Source organism: Mustela putorius, unplaced genomic scaffold (genome assembly GCF_011764305.1).
Source record: "Mustela putorius furo isolate JIRA1106 unplaced genomic scaffold, ASM1176430v1.1 tig00000695_pilon_pilon_pilon, whole genome shotgun sequence".
Lineage (NCBI taxonomy): Eukaryota > Metazoa > Chordata > Mammalia > Carnivora > Mustelidae > Mustela > Mustela putorius.
In genome coordinates, this window is record NW_025421447.1 from 3,189,931 (window position 1) to 3,215,477 (window position 25,547).

At 40.9% G+C, this 25,547-nt stretch overlaps 1 protein-coding gene across 6 annotated transcripts in view; it reads right to left on the reverse strand.

Annotated features, from left to right (window-relative positions):
- Positions 1–2,448: 2,448 nt before the first annotated feature.
- RPRD2 (regulation of nuclear pre-mRNA domain containing 2) overlaps positions 2,449–25,547 on the reverse strand; it is a 100,665-nt gene continuing 77,566 nt past the window's right edge. For 2 of the 6 annotated variants that reach the window (XM_013047965.2, XM_045083128.1), the window contains 5 exons: positions 17,840–18,122; positions 16,210–16,470; positions 13,059–13,259; positions 7,987–9,168; positions 7,617–7,843 (listed from right to left, as the gene is read on the reverse strand). In XM_013047965.2, coding sequence (XP_012903419.1) covers positions 7,755–7,843; positions 7,987–9,168; positions 13,059–13,259; positions 16,210–16,470; positions 17,840–18,122 — 2,016 coding nt within the window. In that variant the 3' untranslated portion in view covers positions 7,617–7,754. Of the gene's footprint in view, positions 9,169–13,058; positions 13,260–16,209; positions 16,471–17,839; positions 18,123–25,547 lie in introns of all 6 variants that reach the window. The other 4 variants (XM_045083130.1, XM_045083129.1, XM_004776803.2 and 1 more) reach the window with 2 other exon arrangements.

A 25,547-nucleotide genomic window follows, 5' to 3' on the forward strand; every position in this document is an offset into this window, starting at 1 on the left:
ATGATTTTGAAGCCCAGAGAACTAGCCAAGTAGCTAAAAGTGCAGTGGGTTTGGGAGGTTAGATTTAAAAATAAAACCAAATCCCCCGCAATACTTTAATGATGAAGATGTAGGATGGGGCCAAGCTTTTAACTTTGCTTTAAGATACCAAGAAAATCTTTAAGTCTAGACACATTTGCTGATTTAAAAAAGGGGGGGGGACTTCCTACCAGGGGATGGGGATGAGTTGAACTGTTTTGAAAACAGTGCCTTAAGCTTACCTAGAATCTCTACTATGACTTCCCTTCTCCAAGACAACTCTTGAGTCTGTAGAAGAGAAACAAAGACAGCCATCTCCATCCTCCCCCCACCCCCCTTAAATGACCCCCATTTGTTAGGTGAGGCCAAACACAGGACCCGTGCAGGATGTGTCTGTCACCTTAGGTTGATGTTGAAGTAAAAAACAAAAGCAAGAGAAAAGTACTGTGAAATAAAGCCCTAGATACATCTCTAGAAGGCAGTGCACAACTAAGGCCCACTACCAAATAATAGATATTTCGGATTAATCCTTTACTAAGCTTTACTGCCCTTGGCAATGATTGGCTATCTAGAAGATACAGGATCTTAAGTGATGTTTCACCTCAGTGTAAAGGATTCCTAGCTAGGAGACAACGAAACAAGGAATTGGATGCTGCGTGTCTCCTTTATTTCTACCCATTCCAACTGAAACACGGCAAGGAAGACACACAAAGTTTCAAGTTCTTTTAGCTCTCCTTTCCCAGAAATTAAGCAGCAAAAAATCTGAGTTATTTGCAAAAATGAAGGGGACAGAACGGGGATGAGGAAGGAAGTAAAGTTGCTGGAACATCTAACTTGCTATGAACCCAACAGACCCAGGGCAGACTGGTTTAGCCAGCACCCTTTCCAATCAAAAACCCGCAGCCCGTATCTGTTGCCTCTGTTGGCGCTGATCACTACCCCTCCACCCAAATCTGCATTTTCAACTTTTGACTCTTGCTACAGTGCGAACAAAGGGAGAGAAAGCAACAACACAATGATAGTGCCATAAGGTAACTGCAGTAGCAATTCCTAAAATTGGTATCAGCCTTCTTATACCCTATGCTCCACAACTTATAACTAAGCATAGAATGTTTTTTTCCCTGCCTAGAGTTAGAAGCAATTCATTAGTTTTACATTGCACTTGCTCCTTTCCTTTAAAGCATGTATGCTTCTCCTTACAAGGGGGAAGGGAGAACAGGATGTTTACTTAAGAGCTGCTATCTCATTTGCGGGTGAATCTCTTGTAGCTTTGTCTATGCAGCTTCAGTGAGTTATTACTCAGCAATTGTGAATAGCAGCTGACTGGACTTGTCTATACAGTTACTCATAAACAAGTATGAGAAACGCCCCAAAACCCCAAAACCCATTTGGATGGTGTTTGTGTTACTGTCTACATACATGAGGGGGTAACTCATCCCTCTTATACAAGATTGGCTTAAATAAAAACAATTCCAGGGAATGAAGCTTTGCATTTTCAACATGCCCAGAAACACCAATGTCGAAGTCTAAAAGCTGTTGCTTCCTTGGAGATGGAGACAGAAATCAGTTGGGCAAGTCAAAGTTCCAAGAGGGGACCAGGAAAAAGGTGAACCAGATTCCAGAACCAGCCAGTACAATCGTACACCCTACATACTGGGTGTGTTCGTAGGCTGCTATTTCTGAAGTGTCTGGTGACACACGCATGTAACTTCATGTAATGAAGGCTGCTATTTGCAGCCTTCTACCCTGCTAGTGACCCAGGCGGGGTCTGGATGCAGTGACTCTCTTTATCCCTTAAAGCTAACATTCCACTTACTAAGCTTCACTGGGGTATGAAAAAGGGATGGGGCAAGAAAGGCGGGTTAAGTTTGGCTTATGTAGGATAGATTGATTGCCAACATGCAGCAATAAGGGTAGATGTGGGCAAAGAATTGACTAGAAGGAACCCCGCCACCATCGCCCCTGCCAACTGGATGCTTGCTTTAAATCTTTTCTGGTAGGGGGGCAAAGGATCTTAGGCAGGTGCCACACCCAGTGTGGACCCCAATGTGGGGTTCAATCTCACAACCCTGAGATGATGACCTGAGCCAAAATCAAGAGTTGGACACTTAACCGACAGAGTCACCCAGGTGCCTCTCTATGCTTGCTTTAAAAATGCATTCTTCACTTAAAATTGCACATTTTGAAGACACAAGACAAATAATTATTCATACAATATATCCCACTTCATTACCAGCCACTCCTCAAACATCTTGACTTCATCCCACCCATCAACCCTTTTCAAAACTGAATTACACAAAGGATCAAACAGAAAACCCACAAGGCCATGGAGATCTGAGGCTCATACTGCTTTCAGGGACACTGAATGCTCTAGTCAAATGGGACACCTGCATAAGATCAGGGTGATAGGGGGAAAGTCAACCACACAACAAAGGAAACCATATTTTATTAAACTGGAAAAACAAAAACATACTATCGGGGACAAAGATTAAAAAAAAAAAAAGGAATGGTTGGAAGAGAGGCAAGTGTAAGTGGTCACAAGAAAGGGACATGACAGGTGGTCTGTGGTGTCTGTGTGGCTCAGAAATGTGCAGGTGCACACACGGTCCCCTCGATCCCCCTTGCACTTAGACCAAAAGCCAATACAATGCGATCTTCAGAGATATATCCAAGCTTCCTTTCTGATCCTGTCGTTGGTTTCACCTTCAGCCCTGGACAGTCACATAGAAGGGTCTTTGCTGGAGAAAATTTAGATTTTCCAACCATAGGCCTGCTCCACAATGCAGCAGTTTCAGCTCCTGGAGAAGTTCCCTCTTAGTTGCGCTCACCACAGAGTCAGGAGCCCTTGGTCAAAGCCCCAAATCTCAAAGAAAAATGTCAAACCTTCAGAACTAGTTATTTTATTAAATGATATTAATACACATTTCAAAAGGATTTCATTGTTATTGCCTCTAAAGCATGTACTTGTTTTCCACACTGAACACGTTGAGATTATCATCCAACATATCTAATTTTAATCTTAGCAGGCACCCCCGCCCATTCAAAAAAAGGGGTGGGGGAGGAAAAAAGGGGAAAAAGCAGTAATTTACAGCGGCTTCAAAATAATTAACAGCTGAAGCTTAATTCTGCATGAACTGGTAACTTCAGGATTGATAGTGAATATTCTGCAATTAGAAAGTTTAGCATATTCACATTATCTAGATAGGTTAGCTGTACCATAGAGATAACAAATATCGTATTCCTGGGATTGTAAAGGATAAAAGTCCTACTCTCTGATCATTTTACCTACCCTGGCATCAAACCAAATTGTATTTATGCTCATCTTTTGGGAGGGCAGGAGGGAGCAGGGAGAAGACTCACATCTAAGCTGACTGAAGAGTAAACTCTTATACAATATTTAAGGACTTGATTTCTGATACTGAGTTTTAAGTGGTACCAGTGTATTCATGACCCCCGCCCCCCATTCTCTGTCTGTGATTTTACAGTGAGCACCAAGGACCTTAGTAACAACTTTGCACATTGTTTCTTATAAACCATGTCCTTGCCAAGACACACTATATTATGCTTTCTTTAAAAAAATTTTTGTTTATTGTATTTTTAAACTCAGGTTGAAATACAAAAGTCAGAGCATGGGCACGGAGTTTTAAATCACAGACACAGAAAGGATAAAACCCCTTTGTTTCATGTTATGAATACCAGAATTGTCTTTTTTGTTTCATTATATCACATATATACATTGTCATCTTCATTTACTGCTGTAGACAGACTCCCTTAACAGCTGACAGTCATACAAATCCTCAGTTCCATCCTGAAACAAACTCAATGAGGATTTTGTAGCTTAAAAAGCAAAACACCCTGCAAAAACAACAAAAACAAACAAACAAACAAACAAACCCAACCCTTAAAAGTCCATCTTTTAAACTGTACAATAAGGTCTTCCTTTCATGTGTTAGTCATCATGCTTTTGAGGACAATTACCCTGCCCCAACATTCAGGAAGCCACTTTCCTGACATCCCCCCATTTTCTGATAAAATCAAATGGTCAGAGAGCCTTTTCAAGTAAACACTACTTTCAGCTTAAACAAGAGCAGCAGAAAGAATTCACATACTTTTATTCTAGAGTGAAAAAAATCCCACTTAATTTCTGAAAAAAAAGTTTCAGTTTTGAATCAATTAGAACTCTCCCTCCCCCAACTTTACTCTTGATCACTCTTTTCCCTAAACAAATGTCTCAGGACTCAAGGTAACTATATTGTTTCTTTGCTTTGCTACACTATATACCCCATCCCACACACAAGATCATGGTATCATGCATTTTTGTGAGGAGAGCTTCAGGGTAGAGAGGCTCGAGAGGGTCAAAGACAGAAGAGTTGACTTAAGATCAGAAACGCATCAGGAAGATGAAGGACTTGCAGCCTCCTAACCACAGAACACATGGCAAGCCCAAATAAATAATGTGGAATAAATTACACACAACCTCCCCAACTATGACGCACAACTGGTTTAAGCTGCTCTTTACCTGAAAAGCAAGTTTATTCTGACACAAAGGATTATCTTCTGTCACTAGGTTGTCCACTCTCTCCCATCTTTAATATTTCAGTAGAGGAATCCAAAACAATCCCCGTACTTGCTAGTAAGTTCTATGCTCACTTGAAAAAAAAGTATGAAACTTGCTAGGATTCCTTTTAAAAACAAAACAGAACAAAATCAAAACCCCACCACATACTGTTTTACCTATCCAGCTGGAGATCACCAGTGTGTATACCTTGGGGCAAGACACTAAAGAACACAAAATAATAGTAAAGCAATCTTTGCTTTTCAGTGTTCCTAAATATAAAGTTATAAACACTCAAAGCATACTGATTGTCTTTTTTCCCAGTACTAGTTGTAGAACTACAAAGAAGCCTTTCAGTTTGGGGAGAAGGAAAGCACACCCTTCTCGTGTAAAATGACTAAGGGCAGAAACATTATTTCCTATTGGGAGTGGAAGGTGAGGATAAGGCTTGAGCCTTGAAATGTGACAGGCTGCTAGCTGTAGAATGGGGTCAATTTGGATTTCTCAGCTCCCCCTTGTTCTCTGAAAAGATATGTATAGTGATACCCACTTGTCACTAAGACACACCTAAAGAGGTGTAAAGCACTGAAAGATACGACTGAACCCCCTCCGAAATACCAAGAACAGACGTAAATACAAGTTGTAGGGCAAGGAGGAAAGAAGATACAGCCCAATAGTTCCCTTTCCTCAGTAGTTAACCTTTGTTAAAAACCACCAACAAATATCACTTACGTTAGGGAGGTGCCATGGTAAAAACATCTACCTTTTACATTAAAAAAATTGAGGGATAATATTTTAATTGCATCTTTTTATCAATTGTCACCTGTAATAATGACTTTCTTTCCGGCCAAAGCAGAAGTGAAAACCGAGGGAGAAAAAGTCAATCAAGAAAGAAAAGCAGGAAGCAAGAGTTGGTGCAAGACGTATCAAACTACCTCAAAAAGTCTCCCATTCTTGTTTATGAGGAGGGATGTGCAGGTCACATTGAACTACTGGTGGTTCCTTTCTCTCTTTAGTGGAGTTACACCTTATTTTAACCTGGAGATTATATCCAGTACCCTTTCATTCCAAGGATAAAGAGGAATAATTTTTACTAGGGTAGAATGAGATCTGTATCTCCTCCAAGTTAATGACGGATAGTCCTTTAGAAAAGGCTGATTTTCTTTAATTAAGATTTTAGGAGAAAGGTAAAGAACCCAACTTCAGTATGTCTTTAAAAACAAAACCAACTTGATGGGTCCGTGGTCTCCCACCTATCTTCGCTCGCAACATCTTTTGGGCTCGTCAGCAGTGCACAGAGCATTCAGGAAAGGGAGCCACGCTGGTCCCAGTAGTTAGTTAATGGGAGAGAGAGGGGATAGGAATCCTTCTATTGACTATGTGATAAGCCAAACCCAAAATAACATCCCAACATTGCACATGTTATTCTCTGTACTGATGGAAGTTTTATTTCAAATGTAATAATACTCTTCAATAAATGGGGTAAAATAAGATCTGTTTTTTCCTTCCCACCCTTCAAACCCCCAGCCAAGTGAAGTGGCTTTGTTTGTGTTTCTTTGCTCCCTCCTCTCCCTCCCACCCCCTGCCCCCTTAAAAATACAAGTAGCTTGGGGAAGGTCAGTTAAGTGCAGTGGGAAGGAGGACTGGATGGAATAGTGACATGTAAGCATGTATGACTTTTAAATTTGGAAGGGAGGCCCTTTGTCATTAAAAAAATTTAAATCAAAGGAAGGAAAACATAAAAAGAACAATAAATCGAACTCCTACTTCCAATGCTCTCTAGACTGTTCAAAATGCTTTTTCCCTTGGTTTCCATCAGTACCTGGGAGGGAAGAATGGGCGTTTTGGTGCAAAGAACGGAGGGCCCCTAGCAAAAGGCGGCCTGGGTCTCTTTAGACTGTGGAACGGGTCTCTGCTGAGAAAAGGTTCCCTAGGCCGAAAGTCTGGCCGGGGATTCCGCAAAATCATACCACTCCGGTTGATGGCGTCTCTGTGTGAGGGACCCAAGTGGGGGCCACTGCTGCTGTTGCTGCCTCCCCCACCTCCTCCTCCATGGGCTGGGCCCAGGTGCTCCAGAGAATGGGAGGGTAGGCTGAGGCTCTCTCGTACACGGCTAAGGCCAGGGCCGTTGAGGTCCCGTTGGGTGGGGCCCCCATGGTCCCTGGGTCCTGGGAGCACCCCAAAATGCTCAGCCAGGGTCCCTTGAAGGAGGGAACTATGGTCCTTAGGAAATACTGCCACAGCTCCTGCCACTCCGTGCTCTGCCAGTGGTGGGGCTGGGAAGGGTACAACCCCAGAGTGGTCAACAGGGGGTGGAGGAGGAGGTGGAGTGGAAAAGGGAACACCACTCCCACCACTGCTGCTATGCTCCCCAGGGGGTGGAGGAGGGGGTGGGGTGGGGAAAGGAACTCCACTGTGCTCTCCAGGAGGAGGGGGTGGGGCGGCGTGGGCCAGGGCCGCCTCCTTTGTGAAGGGGTTCGAAAGATCCACAGAGGGTAGATGAGTGGATGCATCTCGAGAGAAGATACCACCATGATCCTTAGGAGGGGCAGGTGGGGCAGATGACGGCCCCACTGGCTCTCTCTGGAAGGGTGCCCCATGTTCCAAGGGGGACGGGGGGAGATGATGCTCAAATGTTGAGTTGAAACTGTTGGAACGGAAGCTGCCGACACTTTCCTGAAATTGGGGTGCCCGTTCCTTGTATGGTGCCGCTTTAAAGCCAGTGAGGCCTCCGCTGCCCCCGCCCCCAAGGGATGCCAACTCAGAGGCACTTGAGGGGCCATTGTCAAAGGAGCTGCCTGAGGTGCTCAGATCAAACCAACCCACCCTTGAAGCCTCACGCCCATGTCCTCTATTTCCCTTCCCAGGAACTCGGACGGACTCTACGGTCTGTATTGGCTCCCCTGACATCCTCCTAGTGGATGCATTATGATAACCCAAGGTTTCTATAGGGGCCCCCTTCTCTTCGGTGCTATCGGGCAAGTCTAAGCAGGAGGAGGAGACTCGGGTTTCTATGCGGTAGTGCTCTTCTTGTTGCTGCTGCTCAGTGGCTGTCAAGCTGGGCTGGGCGAGGTTTGAGAGACCGACAACACCATCACTTGAAGTACCCTTGTTGGGTGCCTGGCCAAAATGCTTATCGTCTGAGGGTTTTCGGGAGGCGTTTTTAAGCATATTCTTAAACTCAATCGTCGACGTGGTGGAAATGGTGGGGGCCAGAACTTTCTCCACGCCTGGTGTGGGTGGGTGGCCCGTGGGAGCGGCAAGGGTATTCTGCGGAGAGAAAAGGGAACGATGTGGGACTGGGTGAGGGGGGTCTGGGTACTGCTTCTGTGGCAAACCGAGATGCCCAGTGGTTGTAGACTGAGACAAGCTATTGTGGTTGGAGTCAGGGGTGAAAAATGAATCATTCTTACTCGGTGATGGTGACCGGTCAGACCCTGGTTCACTCCCTCTTATGCTGAAGGCACCAAATAGCCCAGGGGAAGAGGAGAGACGGTCACAATTCTCACTAGAGTCCAGGAGGGCCCTTACAGATGGAGGGAAGGCAGACTTTACCCCAAATTCTTGGGCCCTGTGGCTATAATTGGAGAGGATTGGCTGGTATTCGGTGGTATCAGAAAGCTTGCTTGACTTCAGGATAGACTTGGCTGGCTTCTTCTCTAGGTTCATCATGGCAGAGGGTGGAGGCCCTGAGTACTCAAAATCTCGGTAATCCTCATCTTCCTGGAAAGAAGTATCTGGATAGAACTTTTCCTGTGAAGAGTCCATCAGGGAAGATGGTCTCTCCATTCCATCAGAAGGCTGCTTATAGGGTGATTCACTGCCCAGGCCAAAAGGTCGATATGTAGGTACAGAATTGGAGAGTTCCCGGGGGTAGCTTTCCTCTCTCCCAGGGGGTGGTGATCTTGTACTGCTGGGTGTTGAGGAACCAGGGCTAATGATCTTAGAAAGCAGGGACATAGTGTCTACACTGCTGGATGTGGGCTTGTCCATCATCTCATCCTGGGTGGGCGTCCCACTCCTTTCATCCCGCACAGGGGTTCCGTCAATGTTGTCGATTGACGTGCTAGTAGGGCCACGCTGGAAGTCTGAGGGGTGGCTTTCTGCTGGGGCACTGGACCCCAAGCTGCTCAAGATTGGGATGTTTAAGTTTAAGCCACTGAAACCAGGATTACCTTTTAAGAAGTTGTGGATCTTCATTTCCAGGCTTGGAGAGGTGGACTCGGACTCCAGCTTTGGCTTGGGGATCTCTGAAGATTGGCACATGGCAACTTCAGTAGGTGGGGCGGCGGGGTTAGTAGTGTGGGTTCCTGTAAACCCAATAGAGTTGGATGGTAGCTTAAAAGTAGTGCTTGGGAGCCCTGGGCTTTGCCCAATTGAGGCCTTGCTGGCTGATGTTGAAGAGACTTCAGAAGTTGATGAATTAGGAGAATAGCTGAAGCTTTTGGGAATAAAGGATTGGGTATTGGAGGGCAGATTTCTTCCTTTTATGCTAGAGACTGTGGTGTTGGCAGGGGAAGCTGAAGTGCTCTGGGATGCGGCTTCACTGGCTGGGACTGGGTTCCCAGTAACACTCTGAAGTAAAGATGACAGGCCTGTAGAAACAGAGATTAGAGGAATTAAAAAGAACGACTGCCTACCTTACAATAAAAACAATGTCGCTAATCGGATATTCTCATTCATTCCAGTGGGAACAAGATAGACATTATAATATGAGGCCAAAGAGAATCCAGACCAAACAAGCAATGGCTAAATGTCATAGAAAATATTGGACCTAGTTCTCAATATAAAGAAAGCAAATTACTGAAATGTTTCTACTGCAGTCATCAAACAAGTCCAACATAGCACAATAAAAGGCAACAGGAAAGGGGAGATTTTGGTGTCAGAATCATTCACAGTTTAAACAAGACAAAGCAGGAGAAGAAAGGAGGCAAAATTATCCTTAAAATAACACTTTAAGCCAGTATTTCTTAACATTGGATTTGTGGTACTATTTCTCTAAATGCAAACAGACTTTCTGTCCAACTCTTCCTTTCTAGCCTCCACAACTGTTTCTAATAAGTTAATATACGGTGTTATTCTCAAGAGAGAGACAGTATATGCACATTGTTCAAATTTATTTCAATAGGGTCACTTTTTTCCAAGCATCTCTTGCTAGGCTTTGGGGAAACAATGCTTTTAGATATCATTTTTGGTTGTAAAATGTAGCAGTAGTAAACATACAAACACACATACACATACCACAAAGAATTACAAAGCTGGACCACCTTATAGCTTGGAAAATTCAAGAATTACTCATCGACCCAGGCTGACATTGATGAGATTCAAACCTACTCACTGACAGACAAAATCTCAGAAGCTCTGAGAAAGAATTCTTTGGGGCAAAGGCTGAAGTCCAACAAAGCAAACCTCTCCTGTAGAAATTTTTTTAGAAAAATACTTGACAAAGAGATAAATAGAGTCCTATAAGTTCGATGATATTTTGGAGAATTTACCCAATTTGTAGTTATAAACGAAAACTTTTTGTGCATACTTCACCCAAGTTTATAGCTTTTAGTCACACACGAAAACTGTTCTTTCATGATAGGGTGAAAGAAAACAGTATTTCAGAGGATACTTTAATTAAATGTTTCTTCAAAATTTCAATTTTAATCCAGTATTTACTAAGAGACTTAAACTCTGAAGAATTCTGAGATCACTCCATCCTTAGAACATTTTTTTAAAAAGATTGATTTATTTATTTTAGAGAGTAAGTCAGGGAGAGGGAGACAGAAACTTAAGCAGGCTGTGCACTGAGCGTGGAGGCTGGCGTGGGGCTTGATCTCACAATCCTGAGATCATGACCTTGAGACCACCAACCTTGCAGATACAAAGAGGAGGATGCTTAACAGACTACACCATCCAGACACCCCCCATCCTTGGAACATTTTTAACTGCCAACAGTTTCTATATAGTAAAGTGCATGATTTTTGTTATCCAATATTCACTAACATCTGAATAATACATATCGTTTATTTCAATTATCCTCCTGAAAAATAAGTTCCATGTTTCATTTCCAAAAAGTTCTCTGGCTCTTTAACTTACCCCACTAACAGTCTGATTTAACTCTTAGTAGCCACTGTTCATACAAAAATCCTCAAGCACTAGAATGTGATATATGACATCATATGCATTTTAAAAGATATTTCAGCATATCTTTTAGATACTGTGGGATGAAATGACACTACTCAGATTTCTGGTAACTGGTGAGATGGTCTCCTACTACTAAGCCGCTAAATATTACTTTTCTTCAATCTTAACAGGCTATCCTCTATGGCCCTTCTGCCCACTGAAGTTGTTCTTTTGTGTTGAAAACTTGTCAATAATAGTTGTGGTGACACAATCAGAGACTCTAATAAGACAATCCTTTTATAGTCTTTTAAAAATCAAGAATTCTACTCTCCAAAGGAAATGAAAGGTGATGAACTACTCCACAAAGGTTGTTTTCTGGGTTCTCCAGAAAAGCATTCTGTCAGAGCACACTTAGCTCTGCTCAAATTTTGCCTGATAAGAAAGTCCACAAGACATGGTACAATAATCAACTGAAAGAAAAAGCTGTAATTATTATTATACCCATCTATATAAGAGGCTAATAAAAACAAGTGATTCAACATTTTTACTAGAACTGCAGGATGGTGACAGAAGAGGGCCTAGAAGGTAGAAAGCATAACCATGCTGATCCCTCAAACTAATTATCTCTAAAATCCTTACTATTAGATATGCTGTAGTAGATCATTAATCCTTTATTGCTGGTGCCAATATATGTTAACTGTGGGTTACTTTTTTTTTTTTTTAAGATTTTATTTATTTGAGAGTCAGTGAGAGAAAGCATGAAGGGGGGGGGTCAGAGGGAGCAGACCCCCCATGGAGCAGGGAGCCCGATTCGGGACTCGATCCCGGGACCCTGGGATCATGACCTGAGCTGAAGGCAGTCGCTTAACCAACTGAGCCACCCAGGTGCCCTGTAGGTTACTATTTAATAGCATTTAAGTCTGTGTAACAAAAATCTACTATATCTTATTGAAAGGGAAAGTTCACTATAATCTAGTCCTTGGCTGATCCACTCACAGAAAAGTTTAGGAAATAAAATTAATAGAAATCTGTTCTGGTCTCTATTCATATAAAGCAGGGTTTCTCAACCTTAGCACTACCAGCATTTAGGGCTGATTAGTCTCTGTCGTGGGGGCTGTGGTCTGCATTGCAGGATGTGTAACAGCATCTCTGGCCTCTGCCCACTAGATGCAGTGACACTCCCACCCCCACCCCAGTTCTGACAAACAAAAACGTGCTCAGACATTGGCAAATGTCCCCTGGAGGCTGCTGAGTGAGAACCGCAGTTAAATTGCTGTATTGAAGATACTGCTCTAGTATTTGTAATTCATTGCATAATTATACTTAGGTGCCAAATAAAGATTGTGCTGGTATATGGAGGGTCTGAGAAGAGAGAACAGGTGAGCTTTATGAAAAAATGTTAGAAGCAGACAGTTTTAGACATAGAATAGGTAACTAGCAGAGCCGAACAGAGAGGTTCAAATAAGGTAGAGATTATAGGTAGGCAAACCCAAAAAAGATGTGCTATACGTATATATAGAGTCCTCTCTAATACATTAGGACATAAAAACAAAAACTCATAAGATTTTTTTTAAAGATTTTATTTAATATTTTTGAGAGAGAGAGAGAGAGATGGAGACAGAGCGTGCATGAGCAGGGGGAGTGGAAGGCGGAAGCAGAGGGAAAGGGAGCAACAGATTCCCTGCTGAGCAGAGAGCCTGATGCGGGGCTCCATCCCAGAACCCTGGGATCATGCCCTGAGCTGAAGGCAGACACTTAACTGACTAAGCCACCCAGGTGCCCTCAGATTTTTTTTTTAAGGATTTATTTATTTGAGAAAGAAAGAGAGAAGGAGATAAGGAGAAGGCAGAGTGTGTCTTAAATAGACACTACATTAACTGCAGAGTTTGATTCAGGGCTTGATCTCACAGCCCCAGGATCACAACCTGAGCCAAAACCAAGAGTCAGACACTTAACAGACTGCACTCCCCAGGCGCCCTGTCTTGTAAGATTTTCGACAGTAGATTGACCTTTCTCACTATCTTTAGCTTCGGTTAACACTAAAAATGTAAACCTCAATATATACTATAAAAGCTGGAATGCAGGCCCTGAGGGTTGGGGGGGTCATGGTGTAGATGGAAGAACACAGGATTCCAGTTAAAAAAAAACAACTGGCTTTTAGTTTCAGTTCATCACTGAACAGATAAATGTGCGACCTTAAGCAGATCACATCACCTCACTCTATGAATGGCAGCTTATAGATGATACATATAAAGAAGATACTAAATAACTGTTCTATACATTCCATGGCTTTGAATTCTTCAGAAATGGAATCCAAGATCAGGCCAGAGGCAAACACTCACAATTCAAGTCCCTCTGGCATATGTTGGTTTACCTTGCAGTGCTGGGGCTGACTGTGTCTGGGTTTTGGAAAGAGCAGACAGAATGCTCTCTGGGGTGATCTCCACCTTTGAGAGGATATTTGCCAGAGGATTGTGAGATGTTGTTGGGGCAGGTGCAGGTGTTTTCAGGCCACTGCCGAGGTTGCTGGGACTTGTAGGAGTTCCTGGAGAAGGTCTTGATGCAGGACTGACCCCTGGTGGCAGAAAGTATAACTCAAGAAAATGCAATTCAAAATAATCATTAAATTCATGATCCTTCCCACTCAATCAGGAATGCTTCTGTGACAGATCCACAAATAGGATATATCATGGCTTGTACAAAGGAAAAACTGAAAATTAGATTAAAATCTAAAGTAAATAAGTATTAAGTTTTTTTCATATGTATTTGTCAGTTTTAAAAGCAGTAGAAAGAGATTTTTGGGAACCGCTTTCTTGTTTTTCCCTGCCAAGTGGAACCTATACCTCAGAGTCCTGTAGGTGCTAAGTAAGTATTAATGGCTGATTATGATCAGAGCCACTACAACTGTGTAACCCGGCCACTGCATAACTCTATGTGATTAATACATTGTTTTTAAAAGGAGATTATATAAGCAACTTCCCTTACATCTTTAAATATATACATATTTTTAAATAGGCTCCACACTCAACATGGGGCTTGAACTCATGACCACAAAATCAAGAGCTGCACCCTCCAGGGACTGAGACAGCCAGGAGCCCCTACATCTTTATATTTTAAAACACCAGGTTAGTTTTTAATGTATAAGAAAAAAGTATATAAAAAGAAAATAATCTTTGAATGACCAAAAATATGAACAGCTATTTCACAAGGAAAACTAAATGATAAAGAAATGAAAAGGTTTTAACCATATCTTAATTAAAGAGATGTAAACTAAAACAAGTAACTTTTTTGGGGGGGTGGGGAGAGAGTTGGGGGCAAGAGAGGCAGAGGGAGGTGGAGAGAATCTTAAACAGGCTTCACACCCAGCAGGGAGCCCAATATGGGGCCCTATCTTACAACCCGGAGATCCTGACCTGATCCAAATCAAGAGTCAGATGCTCAACTGAGTCAACCAGGTGCCTTTTTGTTTGTTTTTTTCAAGTAATCTCTACACCCAATATGGGGCTTGAACTCACAACCGTGAGATCAAGAGTTGCATGATGGGACGTCTGGGTGGCTCAGTCAGTTAAGCATCTGCCTTCAGCTCAGGTCAAGATTCCAGGGTGCTGGGATTGAGTCCCACCTCCTTGCCCATAAGGGAGCCTGCTTCTCCCTCTGCAGGCCCCTCCAGCTGTTTGTGCTCTCTTTCTCTGACAAATAAATAAATGAAAGTCTTAAAAAAAAAAAAAGAGCTGCATGTTTGGGACACCTGGCTGGCTGGGTCTGTGGAGCATATAACTCTTGATCTCAGGGTTGTGGGTTTGAGCCCCACACTGGGTATAGAGATTACACATTAAAAAAAGAGAAAGAGAGATGCATGCTCTACTGACAAGCAAGGCGAATGGGAGAGGGAGAAGGAGACTTCCTGCGGAGCAAGGAGCCCAATGTGGGGCTCAATCCCAGGATCCTGGAATCATGACCTGAACCAAAGGCAGGTGCTTAACAACTGACCCTCTCAGGTGACCCTTAAAAAAGGGCCTAAAAATGACTTTTTAAGGCTGAATTTGACAATGTATTAAAATAAGACAAAATAGTGTTGTACAGGTTGAGGAACAATGGGAACTTTCATGTGCTTGGTACATCAAGTAGTACATTTTGGTAATCATTTTAGTTTTAACATGAAAAGACTAAAAACCTACATATTTATTTTATTTGGTTTTATCTTTTTTTTTTTTTAAGATTTTATTTATTTATTTGACAGAAATTACAAGTAGACGGAGAGGCAGGCAGAGAGAGAGAGAGGGAAGCAGGCTCCCCACTGAGCAGAGAGCCCAATGCGGGACTCGATCCCAGGACCCTGAGATCATGACCCAAGCCGAAGGCAGAGGCTTAACCCACTGAGCCACCCAGGTGCCCCTGGTTTTATCTTTTAGAAAAATATATTTAAGTTTTTATAAAGAAATTAAATAATTGGGATTTTCTTCAAAACAATTAAGATTGGGTAAGACACAGCAGAAACAAGACTGGCCATGTGTTTCTACTGTTGAGGATGAGTGGTGAATACATGCAGATGCTCTACTTTTGTATATTTTCATTAAATTTCCATGAAGAGAAAAAAAAAAGCCCTATATACTCAATCATTTTGGAAGGGCTGTGCATCCAGTTTAGCATCAAAGTTGTTCATTGTTCGGGGCACCTGGGTGGCTCAGTGGGTTAAAGCCTCTGCCTTCAGCTCAGGTCATGATCTCAGGGTCCTGGGATCGAGCCCCGCATCGGGCTCTCTGCTCAGCAGGGAGCCTGCTTCCTCCTCCCTCTCTCTCTGCCTGCCTCTTTGCCTACTTGTGATCTCTGTCTGTCAAATAAAATAAATAAAATCTTTAAAAAAAAAAAAAAAGTTGTTCATTGTTCTTTATAATAGTGAAAAACTGGAAATATACCAGATGCCTAGCAATAAAGGCTTAGATAAACCAATCCTTTATACATATAGCAAAGTATAAATATCCTTCAATTACTGAAAGAAAAATTATTATAAATATTTAATCTACCAAAACATTCTCTCAAACACACAAATACACACATATTAAGGTTAGACACAAGTGGTGTCCTTTGGGGTGGCAGGACTGGAGATACTTATTTTATTCTCTTATTTTCTAATTTTTCTATAATGACCATGTACTGTTTTTTTTTTGTTGTTGTTTTTGTTTTTTTGATTTAAAAGATTTACTTTTAGGGGCACCTGGGTGGCTCAGTCATTAAGTGTCTGCCTTTCGCTCAGGTCGTGATACCAGGGTTCTGGGATCAAGCCCCGAATCGGGCTCCCTCCTCAGTGGGGAACATGCTTCTCCCTCTTCCTCTGCCTGCTGCTCCCTCTGCCTGCTGCTGCCCCTGCTTGTGCTCTCTCTCTCTCTCTGTCAAATGAATAAATAAAATCTTAAGGAAAAAATTACTTTTAATTTAAGAAAAAAAACAAAAAACAAAAAACCAGACTGATGGCTCAATTAGAAAGACGAAAATAAGCTTTTTATTCTCTTATAGGGCTTACTTACCAGTATTCTTCATGACTGATGTTAGGCTGCTAAGGATAGAACTGATCTTTGCCAGATCCACATTAGCCAGGTTTGGCAAAGCCAATGTTGGAGAAGGGGACAGAAGAGAAGTATTCACAGGCTTTGGAAGAGGTGGGGTTGCTGTTATGGTAACAGGCACTGGGGTACAGGAAGAGGCCTTTGAGGTACTTTCTGTTGGCTTTGTGGACATAGAAGTAGATACAGTTGACTTCTCCACAGGCTTTTCCTTCCTGTCCTCTACTGTTTAAAGAAAAGAGGTGATACTGCATTACTGCTTTCCACACTCTGCTTCCGGTATGAAACATGTCCTAATAGTTCCTGATCTGGGGGTATAAAGCACTAAGCTTTAGAGAAAAATCATTCACTTTATGATTTTTAAGCAAGTCGTACTCTTTATGTTCCTTCTGACCTTCAATGCCTGCTTAAAATAAATTTCCCAAATTCATTTTTTGTCTTTTCAAAGATTTCTTTGCATTTTTTTTAGTATTTGTGTATTAAATTTGTACATTTCTGGGATAATTTCATTATTTGGTACATATTTATGTTCTTTCAGTCATGATATTTATAGTTATGAATTATCCCTGTCTTTTCCTTTCCATTAACCTGAAAGCTTTCTAAGACATAGAAACTTTGTACATACTTTCCTGTATTTTTTCTTTGACTTCCTAAAATTGGCCTAACTGGTGGATACAACTGTAGACACTAACATGAAACTGCAATAAATGGGCTTTACAATATATTCCTTCTAATACTTTAAAGGCTATGTACTATATACTTCATATATGTATGAAGAATGCATTAAATTCAACAGAAGGCCAACTGCCTAAGAAGAATAATTCTAAAAGCTGGGGGTGTCACAGAAACAATGCATTGATCCAGGTTCAATTTGTGTATTTGTGTATGTACATGTGTATGTATGTATTTATATATGTATGTAATTTCTACACCCAATGTGGGACACAAACTCCCGACTCTGAGATCAAGAGCCACATGTTCTACCCACTGAGCCAGCCAGGGGCTGCCAAGTTAATTTTGAAAGCATAGTTAACAAAGTGTGGCTTTGGAATCTTGAAAGTCAAGAGTGACAGATGTAAGGTACTCCAGTGTAAGTGCCCCTCCCTCTAGAACAGCGCTGTTCAACAGAAATGCAACTTAAGCCACATGCATAAATTTAAATTTTCTAGTGGCCACATTCAAAAAAGTAGAAACGGATAAAATTATGTATTTTATCTCACTATTTCCCAAATATTTTTATTTCAATATGTTATAAATACAAAAATAACTGAGATATTTTTATGTTTTGTGGGTATTAAGTTTCTAGAATCCATTGTGTATTTTTTAAGTAGAGCACTTCTCAAGTTGGAAAAGCCGCATTTCAAATGCTCAATAGTCACATGTAGCTAGTGGCTACCTCGCTGAATGGACCAAATCTTAAGGGATGATTCTTAGCCCATATGGCTTACCAAATCCTGAACCAGGATAATAATACATTGCTGTTCTAATCTTATAAGGATTAAGCTATCTTTTAATACCAGCCTGTGATAGATTCATTGGTGGGAAAGCAAAATAGGTAAGGAATAAGTTGCCTATTAACCCCATAAAGACATACCAATGATTTTTGACCCATCATCTTCCACATCTGAGAGTTCCATGTCTTCTACATCACGATTATCTGTCACAGGCTCAGGTGTGGCAGATTTCTCACTCTCCATGGCTGGTGATTGGGATTCCTCACCTCCCATTCCCTGAAAAGGAGACTCAGAACCAGTTGGAGAAGGAGCATCCATGCTTGGGGAAGGGACTGGTGATTCTTCAGGATCAGGAAGGGTTGACTTCAATTGATCCAGCTTTTTCTTTAAATTGTTCACTCGATTAGCGAAGGTTTTATATGCCTAAAAGAGGAAAAGAAGAGTTATTCCTCTGAGAAAAGGAACAAGATGTTACCATTTTGACTTTGACAAGATTCCCTCATTATTATTAAATACATCCCTGGTACAAGACAACAACAATAAAAAAATCACCCATCAAGCCTGGAACAGTTTCCAATCTCTGCTTTTTATACTCCCTAAATGAATATTACCATCCATGCAGTTGCCCAAGTTATCTGTACTTAATCCTCTTTTGCTCTCTTCTACCAATCTAACTGACCCAATATTTACTGAGGGCTTAAATGTGCTGGTCAATCTTCTAGGTACTGGAGATATGACAATGACTAAGAAGACAGACAAAAACGAAATCCATAAATAAAGTTTAGCATATGAAGTCAAATAGTATGGATTTCTTTAAGAAATAAACTTGATTTTAGAACAGTTTTAGGTATAAAAAATTACTGTGAAGATTATACAGAGTTCCCAATTATCCCTTTTATTAACATCAAACATTAGTATGATACATTTGTCACAATTAATGGCAAATTTTGATAATTATTATTAACCGAAGTCCACATACTTAAGGCAGACTTCTTCAGTTTTTATCTAATGTCCTTTTTTTTTTTTTTTTTTTTTTTTTAAAGATTTTATTTATTTATTTGACAGAGAGAAATCACAAGTAGATGGAGAGGCAGGCAGAGAGAGAGAGAGGGAAGCAGGCTCTCTGCTCAGCAGAGAGCCCGATGCGGGACTCGATCCCAGGACTCTGAGATCATGACCTGAGCCGAAGGCAGCAGCTTAACCCACTGAGCCACCCAGGCGCCCTCTAATGTCCTTTTTTTATTCCAGGATCCCATGTGGGAAAAACCACAGTACATTTATTTATTTATTTATTTAAAAAAAGATTTTATTTATCTATTTGATAGGCAGAGATCACAAGTAGGCAGAGAGGCAGGCAGAGAGAGAGAGGAAGGGAAGCAGGCTCCCTGCTGAGCAGAGAGCCTGATGTGGGGCTCGATCCCAGGACCCCGGGGTCATTACCCAAGCCAAAGGCAGAGGCTTTAACACACTGAGCCACCCAAGCACCCCAACCACAGTACATTTAACAGTCATGTCTTCTTAGGCCCCTCTTTATTTGTGAGGTGGTTAGATTTTCCTTGTTTTTCATGACTTTGATGGTACCAGTCAGGTATTTTATAGACTGTCCCTCAAATCTGAGATTTGCCTGATGTTTTTCTCATGATCAGACTGGGGTTAAAGGTGTTTGGGAGGAAGACCATGGATGTAAAGCACTATTATCATCATGTCACATCAAGGGTACACATAATCAATATGACATGCCATTGCTGATGCTAGCCTTCATCACTCAGCTTAAATCCTATTGATCTGATCTTAATGTTCATGCCTTAAAACGGTATGTTTTTTTTCTTTTGGTTAAGAGTCTTGGATCATTAGATTGCTAAATCATTTTGGGTGTTTGGGTGGTCAAACAAGAAACACTTTAAAAAAGGAATGGGACAGAAAAGAATATACTAGAGTTGAGCTTTTCCTTCTGGATATACCTGAGTAGCTTGCAGTAGAACAATGCTCCCACCAAGAACAACTAGGAAACCCAGATATATACACATACATACTTGAACACACACGCACTCATGCACACGTTTCAGTGTGGTAGGAGTGCTGAGGCAACCGAAACTTAAGAGGCAAGTCCTACACCAGGGGGAAACCATAAGGAAAGAAAGCTAAGCTGACATTCTGCAGTTGCCTTTTTTCTCAGGATTCTGCTGACTTGGGAGAGCCAAGTAAGAATTTGATAATTCAGGTAAAAGGACAAGGCAGAGGGCCACTACTACACAAAAAGCACAGCTTTTTAACAGTCTTGTTGGATTAGACATTCTGAATTAGAGATTCGAAAGGCCAAGATTCTGGTGAAATAGGCTCAGCCACATGTTATTTTAGCTCTTCAAGATATTTCCTGAATTCTGAAGAAGAGGGAATTAAGAAGCCAAGCAGGAAGCTTCTGAAAAGAGTAGTTTAACACAGGCTTAGGTGTTAAGGAGACAAGGATTAGACTTCAAATCATTCAGGGGGAAGAGGGCCCTAGAGATCACTCCAGCCTCTCAGGGGGAAAGCTCTATGCCCTGGAAGCTGGGAAGAACCAGAGAGAGACAGAGTCATGCCCAAACAGCAATTCAGCCCAAGTCAGTTCAGTTTAACCTCTGATTAACATATTTATCAGCTCTCAAAATATCTGCAAACCCTAGCAAGGAAAAGGGTTTATTCTGTCTGTAAGAAGAGAAATCATCCAGAGACTCTATAAACACTTTCATACACAATGTTGACAGTACAAAAATTAGCCAGCATGCCAAGAAATAGGACCAACTGACCTAAAAGAAAAAAGACATTAGAAACAGACTTATAGGGGCACCTGGGTGGCTCAATGGGTTAAGCCTCTGTTTTCAGCTCAGGTCATGATCTCAGGGTCCTGGGATCGAGCTCCGCATCGGGCTCTCTGCTCAGTGGGGAGCCTGCTTCCCCTCTCTCTCTTTGCCTGCCTCTCTGCCTACTTGTGATCTCTCTCTCTCTGTCAAATAAATAAATAGAATCTTAAAAAAAAAATTTGTTAGAAACAGACTTATAACAAGTGAAGCCAGTATTGGAATTATCTGACAAAACCCAAACAGTTATGTTTCACATGTTCAAGAAAATAGAGAAAAATCCCTTCACAAACACTTTGGTATAATATCCATTAGATGAAGCTAAAAATAAAGACTTGGTAGCCTAGAGTAAGATGACAGAGCCAAAATGGGTTGAGGAAAATATGAGGAAGGCATTGCATGGGATGCTGAAGTGAGATATGAGAAAGCCCAGAGGTGGGTAAGGAAGGATGGATGTGATGGTTATCTGCCTACACAGAGGATCTTTTTTTTTTTTAAATATTTTATTTATTTATTTGAGAGAGAGAGAGAGTATGGGAGCATGAGCAGAGGGGAGAGATGGAGGGAGAGGGAGAAGCACACTCCCTACTGAGGAGGGAGCCCAATGCAGGGCTTGATCCCAGAACCCTGAGATCATGACCTGAGCGGAAGGCAGATGCTTAACCGACTGATCCACCCAGGTTCCCCTCCACACAGGGACTGATCAAGTAAGTGACTGCATTGAAAATAAGGGGGACAAGGTTTTGCACTGTAAAAAAAAGCAATTACAAACAGGAAAACGGAGAAAACTAGAATGAATACTGTGGTGTTGGATTAGGATTGGAGAGAACATACAGACAGATAAAGAAATTAATATGGGGCGCTTGAGGGGTTCAATGGGTTAAGCCTCTGCCTTCGACTCAGGTCATGATAAATAAATAAATAAAACAAATAAATAAAATCTTAAAAAAAAAGAAATTAATATAGATGTATGTGTGTGTACAGACCGGATAAGTATGTAAACATACATCTATTTCCTAGCTCTGTACACTGATATGGTTTAGCAGCTGTGATATCCTGACATCAATGAGTATACCTAATACTCAGATGGTTTCTTTTTTTTCTTTTTAAAACTTTATTTCTTTGATAGAGAGAGAGAGACAGCAAGAGAGAGCACAAATGGGGAAGAGGCAGAAGGAGAAGCAGGGCTTCCCACTGAGCAGGGAGCCTGGTGTGGGGCTTTATCCCAGGACCCTGAGATCATGACCTGAGCCGAAGGCAGACATTTAATTGACTTAGCCACCCAAGTGTCCCATTCGGATGGTTTCTAAATGATTTTTCACTAAAAGGAACTCAAGCTACTTGGAGAAATGACTGACTCAAGGGCCAGGCAGAACAGTGCAAGATGAGATGGAACACCTTATTCCAGAAGTAACAAAATGCTCCGAAAATCATAGGGATTTGTAAAAGAACACAGAAAGCAGCCTAAAAGAAATCCCACTTGCCAAATCTGGGAAAATTTGAGCATCACAATAATTACTGGTAGTAATTAATTAAAACATAGAATAAAAAGACTCTATGGGTCCATACTTATTTAAATAAATGAATAAATTGAAAGTTTTATGATAAATAAGTTATTCACAATGTTTCAAAAAACCTCCCCGCAAAACACTTACTAATTACTCTATTACCTTCTTAGGGTTGTGGTAATAAAGTACCACAACTTGGGATGCTTAAAACAACAGAAATGTATTATCTCCTAATTGTGGTGGCTAGAAGTCTAAAATCAAGGTGTCAGCAGGGCTATCCTTCTTTGCCTTTTCCTCACTTTGGTGGTAGCCATCAACCCTTTGTGTTCCTTGGCTTGTAGCCATATCAATAAAATATCTGTTTTGGTTGTCACATGATGTTCTCCCTGTGTCTGTCTGTATCCAAATTTCCCTCTTCTTATAATGACATAAGTTATATTGTATAAGACTCACCCTAATGACCTCAGCTTAATCTGATTACATCTGCAAAGACCCTATTTCCAAGTAAGGCCACATTCATGTGTACCAGGAACTAGGACTCCAACATCTTTTTGGGATACACAATTCAATCCATAGTAATTACCAAGTGAAAACTTTTCAATGGACAAGGCTGGAAGATACTACATCTATAAGATATCAAAAGGAACAGAACAGGTAGTGGAAGACATCAAACTTGTGTGATAAATGAAAAAATGGAAAGAGAAGAATACAATCAATTCTGTGATAACCTTACTAAAGACACATAACCTAAATCTGATCACAAAAATCATCACATAAATCCAAACTGGGGGACACTGAACAAAATATTTTGACTTATAATCTTTAAACATATTTAAAACATGAAAATCAAGGAAAAGACTGAGGAATTGTTTTAGATCCAAGGAAAATCAAGAGAAATGCAATAAATGAAACCTGTTATTCCAGACAGAATCTTCTGCTATAGAAACTGGTCAATCGGAATAGGGTTTAAGTATTATATATAATAATAGTACATAAATGTATGAATTATTTTTTTATTAAATGGCTATACTTTATGGTTGTGAAGGAGAATATAATAGTCTGGCAGAAAAACACATATGAAAATATTTGGGGGTGATAGGACATCACCAATTTATTTTCAAATGATTCAGGAAAAAAAATGTCTTCATAATGTACTTAGGGTGTTTAAGATTGTGTCAAAATTTTAAAAAGAATGAAAAGCTGAAAGACAGGAAAAGATGAAGAAAAAAGATCAACAGACTTTTTTACCAGAAAATCAAATTCTTTGTAAAAAGAAATCAGGGGAAGGGAGGGGGGAAAAAAATCAAATAGTGATTCTAGAACTGAAAAATAAGCAAATTAAATTGGTGGGTTTAACAACAGATAAGGTTCAGCAGAAGAGAGAATTAATGAATTAGAAGAATGGTTAATAGAAAATATCTAGAAGGAAGCACTGAGAGAAAAAAGGATGGAAAATACAAAAAGGAACATAAAAAGGAACTTAGTGATGAGATCTGATAGATTTTATAGAGTTCCAGGAGAGGAGAGAGAATGGAAAAGAAATAAAACCCAAACAGGTAACAGTTGAAAAATTTCCAAAATTTGTGAAAAACATCAAGCAATTTGTTATGGGTGTGACCCTGCAGAGTCATAGGTCCAAGTCCTAACCCTATATACCTCAGAATGTGACAAGGTTTTACAGAGGTAATCAAGTTAAAATGAGGTCATTAGGGCCAAAATGACTGGTATCCTTAGAGAAAGGGGAAATCTGGACACAGACACACACAGAGAAAAGACAATGTGGAGATATTGAAAATGGCCACCACAAGTCAAACTATGAAGCAAGAAACAGAACCTTCCCTCACAACCCTCAGAAAGAATAAAGCATGCAGGGATGCCTGGGAGGCTCAGTCAGTTAGTTATCTGACTTCAGCTCAGTCATAGTCTTGAGGTCCTGGGACTGAGCCCCACATTGAGCTCCTAGCTCAGCAGGAAATCTGCTTGTCTCTCTCCCTCTGCCCCTCCCCCAACTCATGCATGTCCTCTCTCTCTTTCTCAAATAAATAAAATCTTTAAAAAAGTCAACCATGCTATCAATTTGATCTCAGACTTCTGACTTCTAGAATTATGAGGGAGACAACAAATTAATGTTTAAACCACCCAGTCTGAGAAACTTTGTTACAGCAGCCCCAGTAAACTAATACATCATTGATTCAAAAAGTTCTACAAACCCCAAACCAGATATGAAGAAGATTAGACACATTGTTGTGTAACTACAAGCACACCAGCTCAGCAGAAGAAAGAATTATTTGAACTTGAAGATTAGTAAGTATAAATTAGCCAAAAATTAGTCCAAAGGGAAAAAAGAATGAATAAAACAGCAGAAATCTAAGACCACATGGGATATGTAACTAAAATCCTCAAAGGAGAAGAGAGAGAGGAAGAGAAGAAATATTTTAAAAGATAATGGTAAATATTTCCCAAAATTAATTAAAGATACCAGACCATAGATCCAAAATGCTCAGTGAACCCCCAAGCAGGGTAACTACAAAGAATACATCTAGGCACAGTTAACTTCTCATTATAAGGGAAGCCAGACAGATTGACACTTTTTAGGTAATAAAAGAAAAAAATTTTTTTTTTAATTTTATTTAGTTATTTGACACAGAGAGACAGAGAGCGAGTGAGCACACAAGCAGGAGGAGAGAGTCCCAGGCAGAGGGAGAGGGAGAACCAGGCTCCCCAATGAGCAGGAAGCCTGATACAGGACTTAATCCTAGGACCCTGGGTTCATACCTGGGCTGAAAGCGGACCCTTAGCTGACTAAGCCACCCACCCATTCTCCATCCTGTTCCCCTGATTCTAAAATGCAAACCTGATCATATCATTAGCAAAATTAAAATCCTACAACTGCTTCCCACTGCTTTCAGGGTAAAATTCCAAGACCAATTCTAGCGAACACACACCTTCCAGCTCCTTGTTCCTAAGTAACACTCCAGTTCTATTTACCACCTTCCACATACATGCCCAGCAATGAGAAATTATTTTCAGGTCCACCAATTTTGCCATACTCATGTTTGCATGCTTTCAACTATGCTCTTCAGAGAATATGGGCTTTTCATTTAGCTAATTACTGCAATTTCAGAGTTTAGGTCCTTTGAGAGATTTTTCTCTTCCATCCCCACTCCAAAATTAACTAAAGCACCTATTCAATCCATTCACATAGCATCCTCTATTATAGCACGCGTCATATGGAACTTCAATTATGTGTACTCAACAAATGCTTGCTGAATAAACCTCTCCCAGCCATTTGTTGAAGATCCTCTAAAGTAGACTAAATGATTTCTTACATAAGATCACAGGTCAGTATAAAAAAATTATTAAATGGTCCTTTGGGTCAAAATGGTGAGCCGACCACTCCTATTCACTGTCTCTCCCTCCAGGGACTCCTATAAAGTGAATAGTTAACAACAACAACAAACAAACAAAGGTATAAACAATTAACCAGAAGTATACCTGGAAAA